General features: G+C 48.5%; 1 protein-coding gene across 2 annotated transcripts in view; it reads left to right on the plus strand.

Moving 5' to 3' along the window:
- The window catches only part of Cpxm2 (carboxypeptidase X, M14 family member 2), a 192,408-nt gene that overhangs the window by 27,598 nt on the left and 150,179 nt on the right, over positions 1-14,631 (plus strand). For both annotated transcript variants that reach the window (XM_023709023.1, XM_004625594.3), the window contains one exon: positions 6,929-7,038. In XM_023709023.1, coding sequence (XP_023564791.1) covers positions 6,929-7,038 — 110 coding nt within the window. The remainder of the gene's footprint in view (positions 1-6,928; positions 7,039-14,631) is intronic.

Genomic DNA, 14,631 nt, shown 5'->3' on the forward strand with positions numbered 1-14,631 from the left:
GTGCTGGGGGATTGAACCGCGGTCCCTGATGCTTTTGCTAAGCTTGTTCTAAGTAGGTGCTTTAGACCACTGAGCCATCTCTCCAGCCCCTTGCTTTATTTTGGTCTTAACCATCCAACAGAAAAGGATTAAAACAACATATAAAAAGTAAAGCCATATTAATATGCTGAGCTGTAAAAGACTCAAGTCAACAACTTCTGACACTGCCAGTCTTGCAGATAACCCACTACTGTTATGGACTACTGGACTATATTGGATTACTTTGCAGAATTCACGCACCTACAATATATGAATGGCAATGGAATACCCATCTCTGACAAAAGTAAACAAAAAAGGGGGATATAAATGCTTTTGTTTTTTAAATATGTCCCTCTGATTTTTGCTGGAGAGGAGTGACCTGTCCTATTTGAAGTGCTATGACAGCACTGTTCCTCCCTTGCCTGGGTCTCTCTAAGGGCTCCAGACTCTTCTGTATCTTTAAGATGGCCCTTCCCCCTCCCTGAGCAGCTGAACATGCTTCCCTGGGATTCCTTTTTCTGCGCAGTTTTCCATTGCAGGTGAAGAGAAGGGGAGGAACCGCTCACTATGCATGGACTTTGGACATTTATTAGAGTGGCTGAAAATCTATAGGATGATGTTCTCAGGTAGAAAGAAAAAGAGGAAAATGGATCATGTTGAATATACAGAACGTTAGGGTTAAGCACTTAATAGAGTGAGCATTTTCAGTACTCTGTATTTTGAACTAACTTAAGATCTTTAATCAAAAGACAATTTTCCTTTCCTTTATTTTCTTGGCTCCTCTTTGCCAATCCTTATTATAGGAAAATCCATTCTTTTCTAAATGTGGACATTCCTGTGTCAGACTTAAGTATAAACACTGAGATGGGCCTAGGAACGTTTGCCAGGGAGCACATGATTCTGAACTGGAATTTCTGCCTCCTGATCGCTGCATAAAGGATTGTGGGTTAAAGAGTTTGTGCTGAAACAACTTCAGGCTGGTAGCATTTATTAACTTAAAAATGTGGTTTTGGGAAGGCAGGTAATGCCCAGTGAATGTAGCTGGTAGTTTTGTAAGAGACCAGTAGCATCCTGTACTATGGAGCATGGAGCCCGGGCAGGGGGGCAGCAAACATTTGTAAAGTAGCATTGAGGTTCCTGGAACCAGGTGAGGACAGGGCAAACAGTTGTGAGGGGGAAGGAAGGGGACAGGGAGTGTCAAAGGGAGAACAAGAAAGAACTAGGGTTGAAGAAATGGAAAAACTTCCTGTCTGAGTTACTTTTCTCTTGTTGGTGGGACAACTCAAAATGAAGGAGGGAAAGTTTATTTAGCTCACAGTTACTGGAGGTTTCAGTTCATACTCAGCTGGTTCCAAGGCAGAGCAGCACATGGCAGAGAGCAGCCTTTCATGGCGGTAGCACAGAGCAAGAAGGCATAGGAAGGGGCCACAGCTCAGGTAGCTAGCTAGCCTCTCAACCCTCCTCACACTGCAACACAGATTACCTGCCCCAGGGCATGTGCAGCATGCACACCCACAACAACCAGTCACAAACTCCAGAAGCTGCCCCATGACTGCATGAAGTTATGAGGCGACAGCTAGACACAAACCATAACACTTCCTAAGCCAAGTGAAGCCGAGATGGGGCTGTGTCTCTGTGACCTATCTGGGGCTCTGTCATCTGCATGTGTGGGGACAGAGTGCTGAGGACAAAGGAGCAGCTACAGCCTTGGAGTGGCTGCACTGCAGCAGCAGTGGAGATAGGTAGAATTGGAAGCCACAGTTGCTATGGGACCCAGGTGGCTGATGCCTGGTTTTTACTGACAGGTTCATTTCTGGGTAGCCCATGGGGGACCTGAGTTGCAGTTTCCTGTGTGTGTGTTGACTCCAGCTGGTATAGGTAGCACCACACCTATGATGTTTGGTGCCCAGCGTGGACTGTTAAAGGCAAGAAGAGGGAGGACTCTCTGATGGGGTTGGTCCTAGGGTTATAGTTCTGTGCTACAAGGGAGGAATATCTCCCTGTGGGGAGGAGTCATGGAAAGAGAAGTAGGAATAAGGAAGGTCAGTGTGGTGGAGAAGGAGTGGAGATGAGGAAACACCCTGTGATGAGGGTGGCAGGGCAGAGTCGGGGTAGCTGGGAGAGAGCATCCTGCAGGCCCAGTGCTGGAGAGGCCAAGAAGATGCTGGGAGGCAGAGAGGCCCACCGAGTGCCCAGGGCAACTGTGAAGAGAGAAAGCAGCCAGAACACAGAGTGCACAGGTCCAAGAAGGAGATGGGAGGAGATGAAGTGTGAAGGAGCCTACTGGGGTCCCAGCCAGAGGCAGTGCTGGGAGAGGAGAACCCTTGTAGCATGGCCAGGCTGAGGGCTGCATTTGGTCATGGTAGATCTCAGGCCGCACAGGCTACTGCACATGCCCACCCTAGGCAGCATGTTAGTTGTGAAGTGTCTTGGCATCCGTGCTTCTTGCTTTGCTGTGAGCACCTGAGTCCTGGTAAAGTTGGTACAGCCCGAGCCAGTTGGCTGGCCTGTCACTGCAATCACCAAGTCCCCACCACAGAGGGAGCCATGAAGCTGTCCTGGGGGAGAGACAGGTGATAGTCAGTGGGGGACCATGAGAAGCCACCCAGCACTACCTCCAAGAAGGTGAAGAACTTGAAGTGAACTGGTGACACCAGAGAATGTGACCTTTGTGGTAACAGGAAAGGTACAGCATGTCACAGGTGTGGAATGCGATGCATTGTTGCTAAGCGGCGATCCACTGGGTGTCTAGCAAGAGGTCATGTATGATCTTATGACAACTATAGATTAGATTTTTGTTCTGCCTTTCTGCTGTATCACTGTGGGCTCTAGTGGAGAATACACAGGTTGAGGTGGGGTTGGGGACGCCCCTGAAGTCCCTAATGAGGCTTCTCTGTCAGCACACAGTCTGGCTGGGTGAAGAGTGCTATCAGGCCATATCCTGCCCCCTTCTTCTCTCTTCCGTGAGCCTCATGCCATCCCTTCAGTGACCTCTCCTTTTTAAGTTAGCGGCTGATGCTTTCCTACAGCCAAAGGCCCCTCATGTACCCACATGAGTCAGTGACTTGGATTCTGCCTTCCAAGGACATTGTGTTCTCTCGATGCAAGGGCATCTCTAGTTGCTTTTAAATGGCATGGACAATAGGACAGGCTTCCAAACAAAACTGGGAGATCTAAAGATAGCATCATCTAGCAAGGAAGAATTTCCTGGTGTCAGAGTGCTGGGCTCGTGGAGACAGTCTATGCGCAGGCTGAGTCTGTATGTTTATCTGGGTCCTCACGAAATGCATTACAGTGTGCTGTGGATGGAGGGAGCAATGCCCTAGCAGGAATGGAAAGGACCACGTGTTTGTCGGATCTGGCTTCTGGCTTCTGCCAGAGCTGCTACCTGCTTGAAACTCCACTCTTGTTAGGAATTTGATGGCCTTGCTCCCTGGGTAGCATAGGTGTTAAACCTTTTTCTGTTTTTTTTTTTTTTTTTGTATTTTAGTAAGAGTCTACAGGGTCTCACTACATAGTTTGGACTCATAGTGATCCACTTGTGTTCAGCCTCCCAAGAGTTGAGATTATAGGTTTGTGCCACTACACCCAATCTCAGTCTCCGTCTCAGCATGCCCGGGGGTCAGGCTATCACGGCACACCAGGGATTGAACCCCGGCCACTGTGTCTGCCTAAACAGGCGCTTAATCTGCTGAGTTATTTGGCTGCCCCTTAAACTTTTGAGCTGATATTAACCATGTACCTATGAAACCCCACTTATAGTCATTGGAATTCCCCAAGTCTTTGTGCATCTTGATGAAAGGATGTGGCAGAAGTGTCTTATTTGAGCAGGAAAGCACTTTTGATGAATATGTAATTTTATTCAGGTAGTTCCTTTTTGAGTTAAAATATTCATATATGTATGAAGTGTTTTTTTTTCTAGAAGAAATGATTTGAATAGCAATGACTGTGGATATATATATATATATATATATATATATATATATATTTTGTCTGACTATGTAAATGACACACAGGGAGGCTGCGTAGCTGGAGGAAGGGATGGAATTCGTACCTGCTCTGTTTCCTGCTTAGAAGCAAGGACCTGGCGCTCTCACACTTCCTGTGTGGCTCTGAAATAGGCTCATCAACATGGCGGCAGAGCCCTTTCCTAGTTATTTTTGGTGTTTGATTAAGTGGAAACATGATAGATCTGCATGCAGTATAAGCATCGGGAGGGATGGAGACAGCGTGTTTTCCTTGTCTGGGCCTGAAACAGTCTGGTCCCTCAGGAGTCTGAAGCTGAAGGGCAGAATGGAGATGCACAGAAGCCACTCCCAGGCTGTGAGGACTCAGGTGCTTGGGGCCTTGCTGAGCCAGCTTGGGGTTGGGCTAGGGGTGGGCCTTCTCCGCAGAGGCTGCTACTCTTAAGGATGCTGACTGTGTCTGAGGAAAGGCTGTCTGAGACAGGTGATGAGTGACAGGAACAGGGAGCCAGGAGCAGGTGGGAGTGGAGGGGAGAATGTGGAGAAGTAGGGTAGCCAACCCAGCTCCAGGGGCTGAGGACGGAGTGGAGCAGGACCACAGGGCAGGCTGAAGGAAGTCCTGGAGCCAAGTGGTCCCAGTGGGTCAGTGATCTGAGCCCCAGACCCTTCCCTGGGTTCCATCCAGGGGTGCTACCAGGTGCAGGGACCACCTGGGTCTGGGATCCCAGGGAGGCAGGTGGCATCCAAAAGCAGATGTTCTGTGTCCTGAAGCCAGTGTGGAGGCTCTGCTTCCACGCCCGTAGTCTTCCTGCAGCAGGAGTGCTGAGGGCTCATTATTAGGCTGCTGCTGGGACAGAGGAGGAAGCCCCGAGTGAGCCTTGCTGTTAGCAACACGTAGCATGTGTTTCCGGAAACTCATGTGAGATCACCTGGCTCGGTTGGCAAACACGGGTCACTGATTTCTGATGGGCAGGGTGGAGAGACACTCAGTTAACATTTGGGACCAAGGAGTTGCCACTCATGTGACTCAGACCCATGTGTCTTCCCGACCTGGGAAGTGGAAAGGAGGGCTCTGAAAACTAGAGAGGTCAGTTAGGGGCGCTCTCTGCATGGCACCTCCTCACTGTGGGGCTGAACCCTGCTCGCCATGCTATCCTCTTTCATGTGGCCCCTCACTTCCTATGTGCCTCTATCTGGGGTTCACTGCCCGGCTCCCACTCACTGCGTGGCCCCTGCTCACATCTCCCCCACCCATGTACCTCCTTTGCTGTATCCCCCTCTTATAGCAGCTATCAGAGCACTGTTGCTATTGGAAGCTGCCCTGTGCTCTGGTGGCATCCAGCAGGTGGACAGTGACAAACCTAGACAGAGCAAGTATGTGAAGAATAATCCCTGATCTCAGAGTTCAGCGGGCCTGGGAAGGCAGTGCAGTGTCATTCGCCAGCCTGGACAGACTCTGGTGGCTGGCTCTGCTATCTACTCTGCTGTGACCAGCATGTCTTGGATGGCTTGTCCTCAGGTTCCTCTTTTGAGAATTCAAGGGAGGAAGTGGGTGGCGTCTTGGGACCCAGCAAGTCTGAACTGCTCTGCCTGCAGCACTTGGGCAGGCTTTCTCACAGTACCTGGTGGCTGTCATCTTAACAGTTGCCTCTAACCCTCTGAGATCAGTGGAAACTTTTACATGGGGTTTTGTTCTGAGTGTGCATATACATCCCTCCTGGGATGGTCTGGGATCATGGGGTGCTTTGGTCTTGGCAGTGGCCTACATAGCTATTAATTGTCCCTGTGTCATTTGGGTTTTTGAATGCTTCAAGTAGAGGTGAATTTTCTTCACCTGTCCTGAGGAGTTTTTATTGTCTTTCTCCAAGTCAGATGTAGAGGAGCAGGCAACTCTTTGAGATATTTGAGCCTGCCGAAAGACTAGAGGGTTGGAGTAGCAGCCTAGCCTTGGGAGACCTGAGGTCTGGCCTACTGCTGTTGATGCCTTTATGAATGGGGATGATGGCCCAGGCATAGACAATCGTCGGAGACCTGTGTTGTGGCTTATTCTGGATGTTACCCCCAAAGCCTCCTGTGGTCATGGGGGAAGGCTTTTCAGAGGGGGCTGACTCTAGAGTCTGTGACTGACTCATGGTTTGATGCTGAGATTAAGGTGTTGAGTGCTACACCCACCCTAGGGCAGGTAGCCTGCCTGCAACATAAGGCACAGAAAGAGTCCTGTTTTGCTTGCTGCTTCTGCCATCTTCTGCTGCCCTGAACCATTGCCCCTCGGCTGCATGCCACCCTGCCTTGGAGCCAGCTGATTAGGGAGTGAAGCCTGTACAGACTGAGTTGAATAAACCTTTCTCCCTTTAACTTTGTCTGTTGTGTATTTTGTCTCCACACTGAGAGAAAAGTAACTAAGGCAGCTTGCCTTAACACTGGTGTTTATTTCAAAGGCAAACTGTGCTTAGTCGCTATTTTCAGTTTTGCCAAGAAGAGAAGACAATTGATTTTTTTCTATTTATATTGCTCTGTTCATTAGCAGGCATAATACAAAGCCTAGAGTTGCTGAAGCAAGATCAACAAGTTCTGATTAATTTGCAGAGCCCAACTATGTGATTGTTCCGAAGTTTCTACCCAAGGCTGCTCCCCGACTGAGTCACATCGTAGAAGCGTCCTTAATTGGAAACAGCCTCAGACACTGCTAGCAAGGATAGCAACAGAGAAAGAATATCAGAGCCAAAATACTTAAAAAGCAAATGCTAATGAGAGAAAGTTGGCAAAATGTTGACAACTGTATTGACCACGTCTGTCTGGAAGCATCCTCTGGTACACAGGGGTGTGAGAGCTGCTCTGGTGGCTGGGAATTTGGGGAAAAGGAAAAGCGCCTGGTCACATGTAGAAAACCAGGGCCTCATGTCTTGCAATGTCTGTCCTGTTTCTAACAAGCCTTGTGCTTCCAGGTTGTCCACCTCTTGGTCTGGAAACATTAAAAATCACAGACTTCCAGCTCCACGCCTCCACGACCAAGCGCTACGGCCTGGGAGCACACCGAGGGAGACTCAACATCCAGGTACCAGCCTTTGGGTGCTTGTGGTGGGGTTGTGGACTGTTCCGGTCATAGACACAGCAAGGATCCACTGAGATCAGCTCAAACATGGAAACAGCATTTAAGATGAGTTAGCCCTGGTTCTACTGGAGAAGACGGCATGGCTAAGCAATCCTGATTGCACAGAGACTGCAGGCATGCAGACTTGTCTTCTCTGAAGATGGTTTGTCAGGAAAAGGGAGGCTGGGCTCGGGTGGATCTGCCTCAGCCTCTGGAGTTTCTCTCTTCTACACTTCCTCGGCCTGCAAGGGCAGGCATAGGATGAACACTGTCTGCAGGCATGAACATGGAAGAAACATGGTTTTCCTTGCATTTCCCCTAATTCCTTCTTATCTCCACCATGCAGACATCTTTCAGACTGTCTTGTGACCTGAGAGGTCATGTAGGCCCAATTTTTTGTGGTGCCTGGGGCTGGGTACAAGGTGCCTTCTTCCCTGAGGTTCCAAGGCCACTGCAGCCTTGGCCCTTGTCACTGTCCAGGCTCCCTCTAAGGTGAGCCCCTTTCACACACTCCCTAAGCCGTGCAATTCTTGACTCCAGGCCATTTCTCAAGTGGATCCCTCCACTTGGAACTCTTTTCCCTCAATGTGCCTAGCAGTATAAATCTCTGCTGAGTCGCACGTTGCTGTACAACTTAGCATAAACTCGGCTTGCTAAACAACACACATTCATTCTCTTCTAATTCTGATGGATAGAGGTGTCTCTAGCCTGAGTCAAGGTGTGAGGTCATTCTGGAACCTCCAAGGAAAATCTGTTTCCTTCTCTTCTCTAGCACGGAAGCGAGCCCATTCCTGGTGCATGATTCTTTCCTTCTTCAGGGTCAGCAGAGACAGGCTGAGTCTTTCCCATGCTGCCTGCCATTTCTCTGGTTTTCTCTTCCTTCTTTCCCTTTGAAGGACTCTACATTACCTACCCCCCACCATTGCCCATGCACAGGTTCTAGAGATGTGGATGTCTTGGTGGGGAACACTATTCTGCCTACCCATCTCTGATGCCTTTTCATGTACTCCGGCTTCTACTGATCCAGCCCTTCTCAATCAGTCTTTGATTTGCCCTGTCTCATGTGGTTTTCCAATAGTGCCATACTTTTGACTTCTTCTCCAGCTGCTCCATAGCTATGATTTCAAGCCATCTGTGCATATGCAGTCCTCTACCTGGGAGGTGGGTGTTCCTCCCTTCCTGCCTTGAGGGGGCATCAAGGCTGCACTGAGCTCTGCTAGGTGGAAGGGTGGACCCTGCTCACCAGGTCTCAGTAGTGACCCATTGAATGCACCTCCAAACTGCTCACCCTTGCCACTTGTCAGTTCAGAGGAAGTCAGGTGGGACACCTCCAGGAAAACTTTAATAAAATCTAAGAATTGGCTTATAAATACTATTTTAAGAAAATAACAGTTATAAAGAAACAGTTGAATGGGTACAATTGGAAACTGCAAACATTCTCTTGTACTTTATAAGAAGGAGAGCACATAAACTCTCAATTTGACCAGGAGTTCCCATTATTGATCCTGAGCATCGCAGCATGCTGAGGTGGCCTCTAGACCTCTGAGGAAATTAGACTGAGACCCAGGCTAATTCAGATGGGGGTGTGGGGCTGCTCTGTGCATGAGGGAATAGCATGTGAAGTTCTGAATGGTTTCTGTTTTAGTGGAGTCACCATTTAAGTAAGAAAGGTTTGTGTTTATCTAAACTTTCATTCAAAAATTGAAAGGCTTTGTTAACCCTAAATCCATAGGTGGGTGAGGTTGGGGACTACTGCAGTCCTTCTTGTTGGAATTCCCACCACAGGTGCAGGGCAGAGTGTGATGGCAAAGTCCCTGGTCAGGTGTGTTGGGCTCAAGCCCTGGCTGGAGTGTTTAGTTTCTGAGACCCTTGGAATAATTATTTAATGTTTCTGAGACTTAGTTGCCTCACTGGGTAACATGAGAGTGCTGCACATTCCCGGGTTCACTGTGTGGCAAAATCCTCATTTCTCTGGCAAGAGCTCCTGGGAACTTCTGGTTGCTCCTTGAACAGATCCCAGCTTGGAGCATCTCTTTGTTCCCTCTGTGGTGCAGTTCCTGTGAGCACTCCTCTGCTTATCTCCATGGGCTTCATCTGAGCCACCTCCTGGGCATAGCAGGCCTCTGGGGCCTCCGTCTTGCCCACCTGCCGGCACCTAGACAGCACAGCCACACACAAGGTATAGGGAGGAGGTTGCTGGAGACGTGGCTAGGGGGTGGACAGTATTGATGCCTGGCTTGCTCACACCGGGCCGTGCAACCGATCCCACAGTGGACCAGTCATGCAGTCCTTACTCCCTGGTCATCTTTCTTGCCCCCTCTGTGTGTCACTGTGGGTGGCCTAGTGGAAGTCACCAAGCTCCTCTCTGTGATTGGGTCAGTAGGACTCACTCTCCTGTTCCAGTCAGTGTCAATAAGGGGGATTGGACATCCTCACACCGGCCCTGTTGGTCTTTAGGTGGATTTCTCTCTGCGATGGTGTCTTTTGTGTCAGATGTCCTCTCCTAAGGAGATTGACATACCTGCCCTGCAGTGTGAAGTTGGTGCTCTACTAGTCAGACCAGACCAGGCCAGGCCAGCTATCCTGTGTCCCACCCCGGCCCCAACGTTCTAAGCTGTGTCGCTCACAGAGAGTGGCATGCTGCCTGCAGCCCATGTGAGTAGGTTTTGATTCACATCCTCCACAGGCAAATAACCATGAGGCTTGCCCCCATACCTCTTTGTGATCTGCGCCTTCTAGAGCCACAGTGTTATAATTCCACTGCTGCAGATGCGCAATTAAAGGCAGAGCTCCAAAAATATGCCTCTCCACACATAGTGGTTTGCAATGCAGGTTAAAAATAACCATATCTTGTCACACTTATGCGTATTTTGTAGGCGTGTCAAGCTAATGGGACTTAAGTGTGAGAAACACCAAAATGTCAGAATTAGAATTCATGGTTAAGCATGTACTTATTCCAAGACAAGCAGAATGTGAGCAAATCTAGTCCAGCTCTTCCCTCGCCCAGGGATCTGCAGGTACAGGTGGCCCAGTACAAGCCCAAGGGCACAAGACGCACAGGGCTGGGACCCTAACAGAGTGACCTAAGGTGAGATAACTGCCTTCTTGGATGCTTGGCACTATCATCAGGAAAGCACAGGTACCAGCAGCAGCTCTGCTGCTTTCAGAGTATCACAGAGACCAAAAAGAGTACAGGGAGAAAACATGTCTCCAACCCCTGGCAGAGGGGCAGAGGCACTGGGTCTGCAAGCCCTCTGTACTGTGACCCGTGTGTTGTACTTGTTACTTCATTCATTCTTCAACAGGGAAGACAAGCACCATTATTATCGCCTCTGTCTTATACAGCGCAGACACCTGGAGCTTGGATGACTTGGGTAGGACTTCCCAGCGAGGCAGATTAGGAATCCAAGCAACTTCAAACCCAGAATCGTTGCCCCTCATGATGCCATGAGTCTTTCTCTCACATCACTAGAGAGGATGTTCCAGGTGCAGTGTCTGAAACAATGAGTCAGCTGTGTCATTATTTTCTGACAGTCATGTCGCCCTGACTTGCTTACTGGTCTCCTTGGCAGATCACGAGCCTGTTGCACGAAGTCTGCATCCTGCTTTCCTGGCTCTTCCCTGCTCCACATCGGCACAGTCTCCACACAGCTCGCTGTAGGCACTTTGAATTTGTTTCCAGGCAGGGGCTGTAGTACTTACAGGTTCCAGGAGGAGGCAGTGCAGACACGGCAGTGGTCACCTTTGCCTGTGCTCACAGGTGGTTTACAGAATGACGTCACTACATCCCAGAAGAAGCGTTTCTTCATGTATAAATTCTGCCTCGGGCTGGAGAGATAGCTCAGTAGAATAAGCACTTGCCTGGCAAGTGCAAGGGCTTGAGTTCAATCCCCAGTTCCGAAAAAAAAAAAAAAAATCTGCCTGTCCAGATGTCTCATGATACCCATGGAGGAAATGGTTCCAAGATCTGCCTCAAATACTACCATCTATGGGTGCTAAGTCCCTTTATAGGAAATAGCATAGACCATACCTGGCATGGCACCATATGCCTATAATCCCAGCTCTCTGGGAAGCTGAGACAGGAAGATCACAAGTCTAACCCAGCCTGGGCAATTTTAGTGCAATTTAGCAAGACAAATCTAAAATAAAATTAAAAATAAAAAGGGTTCCAAATGTCTGTCTGAAAACAAAAAGTAAAATTTATAAAAGGTTGGAAATGCAGCTCAGTGCAAGTTCAATCCCCACTACTGCAAAATAAATAAATAGGCATAGCACTTGCATATAACCTACCACACTGTAAATGTCAAGTCATCTCTAGTTTACTTAAAATATATAACACAATGGAGATTATAAATAAAACATTGCAGTATTGCTCTTTCCTATCCTGTAAGATGGCAGGTGAAAAAATTGAGAAGCCAGACACTCAAGAGAAGAACCCAAAGCCAAGAAGGTTGCTGCCAGTGGTACTGGTAAGAAGGGTAAGGTGAAGAAGGCAAAAAAGTCCAAGAAGGGGCAGCCCACTGCAGCTGATATCCTGTCCTGGTTAGAGGAATTGGTAGATACTCCCGATCTGCTATGTATTCCAGAAAGGCTTTGTACAAGAGAAAGTACACAGCTGCTAAATCAAAGGTTGAGAAGAAAAAGGAGAAAGTTCTTGCTATGACCACAAAACCGGTCAGTGGGGACAAGAATGGAAGTACCAGGTGGTTAAGCTTTGAAAAATGCCTAGATACTACCCTACTGAAGATGTGCCCTGAAAGCTCTTGAGCCATGGCAAGAAACCCTTCAGTCAGCATGTAAGGACACCCTGAGCTAGCATCACTCCTAGCATCATCTTAATCATCCTCATAGGCATCACAGAAGCAAGAGAGTGGTCTTCCTGAAGCAGTTGGCCAGTGGCTTGCTACTTGTGATTAGGCCTCTTAGTCTTAATTGTGTTCCTCTCTGAAGAACACACCAGAAATTTGTCATTGCGACCTCTACAAAAATTGATATCAGCAAAGTGAAAATCCCCAAACATCTCACTGATGCTTACCTCAACAAGAAGCAGCTGCGGAAATCCAGACATCAGGAGGCGAGATCTTCGACACTGAGAAAAAGAGAACAGATGTCAGAGCAGCACAAATTGGATCAGAAAGCATTGGACTCAGATTTTAGGAAAAATCAAAGCTGTTCTTCAACTCTGAGGCTACCTGTGATCCATTTTTTGCTCTGACAAATGGAATTCATCCTCATAAATTAGTGTTCTAAATCTCTAACTCAGAACCTAATTAAATAACTAACACATTTTTAAACAATTTCAGTGTTTAGAGAATGATGGTAGAAAAAAGCCTGTACATGTGTAGTTACAGAGACAAACTTTGTTTTGAATATTCTCCCTGTGTGGTTGGCAGAACCTATAGAAGCAGAACCTGAGCATGGGGAGGCCTGAGTGTAGATTCCTAGTCTGCGACACCAAATACCAGCACCAGACCATAGACCAGGCAAATACAGAAGGTGTAAGGGAATACAGTCCAGTGCCAGGTGCTCAGTGTCCCTAGCTTCCTGTCCCCCGCCTTGGTGTGGCCACACCCTGGCTCATTTGTAAGTTTCTTTGTGTTCATTGTCCACTGTTGGTACTCAGTGTTGGGAGGCAGCTAGCGCATGGGAGAGGTACATGAGGAGGTCATCTGGCAGCAGCTCATCCCCTGAGCATACTCTGAGGACTCCAAGAGACCTTCATGGTTCATAGACTGAGGGAAGGTGCTCAGGCACCCTTATGTGACCCGTCCTCCACCACTGTGGTGTCAGATGCTTCGCGAGCAGGAGCCTGCGCGTGGTTCACAGCACTGGCATTTCCCCCTCGCTCTCAAGTCTTCAAACCTGCAGTGAGGAAGGCCAGATCCACGAACAGAGAGATGAAATACAAAGAGCACATGACCAGGACTAAGGATGTCCCCACAATTCTCACCAATACTGGAAATGTGGAAAATACTGATGCACAGACCAGAGGTTGAAAGAGAGCATTGGCATTTTGATGTCCCAAGATAAAATTTGGTGTGCACCATTCGCCCCTCCTGACACTGGCCTGACATTTGATGCTCTGTGGTTCATGTCTTACAACAAATATTAGAGATGACTCACTTTGGCTCCTAAGAGGAGTCACCTTTTAGTCCTCTTTCTGAGGAAAACGTTTGGGTCTAACAGGGCCCTCTGTCAGAGCTGTCTCCCTGGCACTGCTTGGATGAGGCATGACCCTTCTCTCTACTCTTGCCTTCAAAGAAAACCTACACAGCCCTAGACATGGAAGGGAAGGCTCTAGTTCCAGTGATCTGATCCTCTTTTTGTCTAAAACGAGGTATAGACCTTGAGGATGGCTGAGGCCCATGATTTTCTGTTTCCTCCACTGTGGAAGACAGGAACTCAGGTGCAGAATGCTGAATCCACCATTTTAGCTTGGTGTGGAAGCTCACTGTTGTGGTTTGGGGTTTCGTAAAGGGAAAGATACAATACAGGGCACATTTTACAACATTACTGTAATAATGAATCACCCAAAGAATCATAGACAAAGAGTGCAGGAAATCTGTCCACACACTAAAGACCAAAGAATCCAGCCAAGGGTCTGCATGAGTTCATATGAGAACCTAGAGCTCATAACAGTGCCTCCCAGGAGTCCAGCTGGAGGCCTGGAGCCATGACGATGTCTCATGCAGGCCTGCTTCAAGGATCTGCTCTGGGAAGGCCCAGGGTCACTGGTGGAAGCTAGACAGTCTGTGCCAGCAGGATGAAGGGTTGTGCTAGTAGAATGAAGGATGTGCACTGCAGCCAAGAAGCAATGCTCAGGATAATCACCAGAGATTGCCCCCGAAGCACCACAGCCATCCTCAACAGCAGTGAGGTCCTGAGCACCCCCTCTAAGGATGAGGAAAGCTGAGTTCCCATCAGGAAAACCAACGTGACCTGCTTCTCCAGGAGACTGAGCAGCGCACCATCTGCCCTCCAGAGCCTGGAAGTGATGCTGAAGGTGAGGACCAGAGCTCCCAAATGTGAACCATAGCCATTCTCAGCAATGATGAGGCCGCAAGCTCACCCTCCCATGAGAACAGCTAAGTTCACCAGGAAAGCCAGCATGACAAGCTCATCTAGGACAATAGCTCAAGAGAACCAGCAGCTTCCAACAGCTCCAACAGCTTCTCCAAACTGCTTCCCTAACAGCCTCTCAAGTTCTGCCTCTTTGGCTGTGGGCAACAATCATCAGGTGTGCCTCCCACACCCAGCACTGTGATAGCTCAGTTTAGCTGGGCACAAGTTGACCCCCAGTTGGCAGTCCACGACACTCACTTCCCTTAGCACAGCCTTCATGCATGTCTCCCCGTGTGCCCCTCAGGTCCTGCTGTACTTTAGGCCCCAACATCCCAGCAAATAGATGCTGCTTCTACTGACAGGAAGTACCTAGAGCTTGTTCTCCTCTGAACATTCTTTTTTTTTTTCAAAGTTTTATTGATAAACAGCAATGAGACAGTTTCAGATCAAATCGGAAGTACAGTTTCAACAAATAATACACTGCATATATTCTTC

The sequence above is a fragment of the Octodon degus genome, unplaced genomic scaffold, assembly GCF_000260255.1.
Source record: "Octodon degus isolate 3935 unplaced genomic scaffold, OctDeg1.0 scaffold00010, whole genome shotgun sequence".
In the NCBI taxonomy this organism is placed as follows: Eukaryota; Metazoa; Chordata; class Mammalia; order Rodentia; family Octodontidae; genus Octodon; species Octodon degus.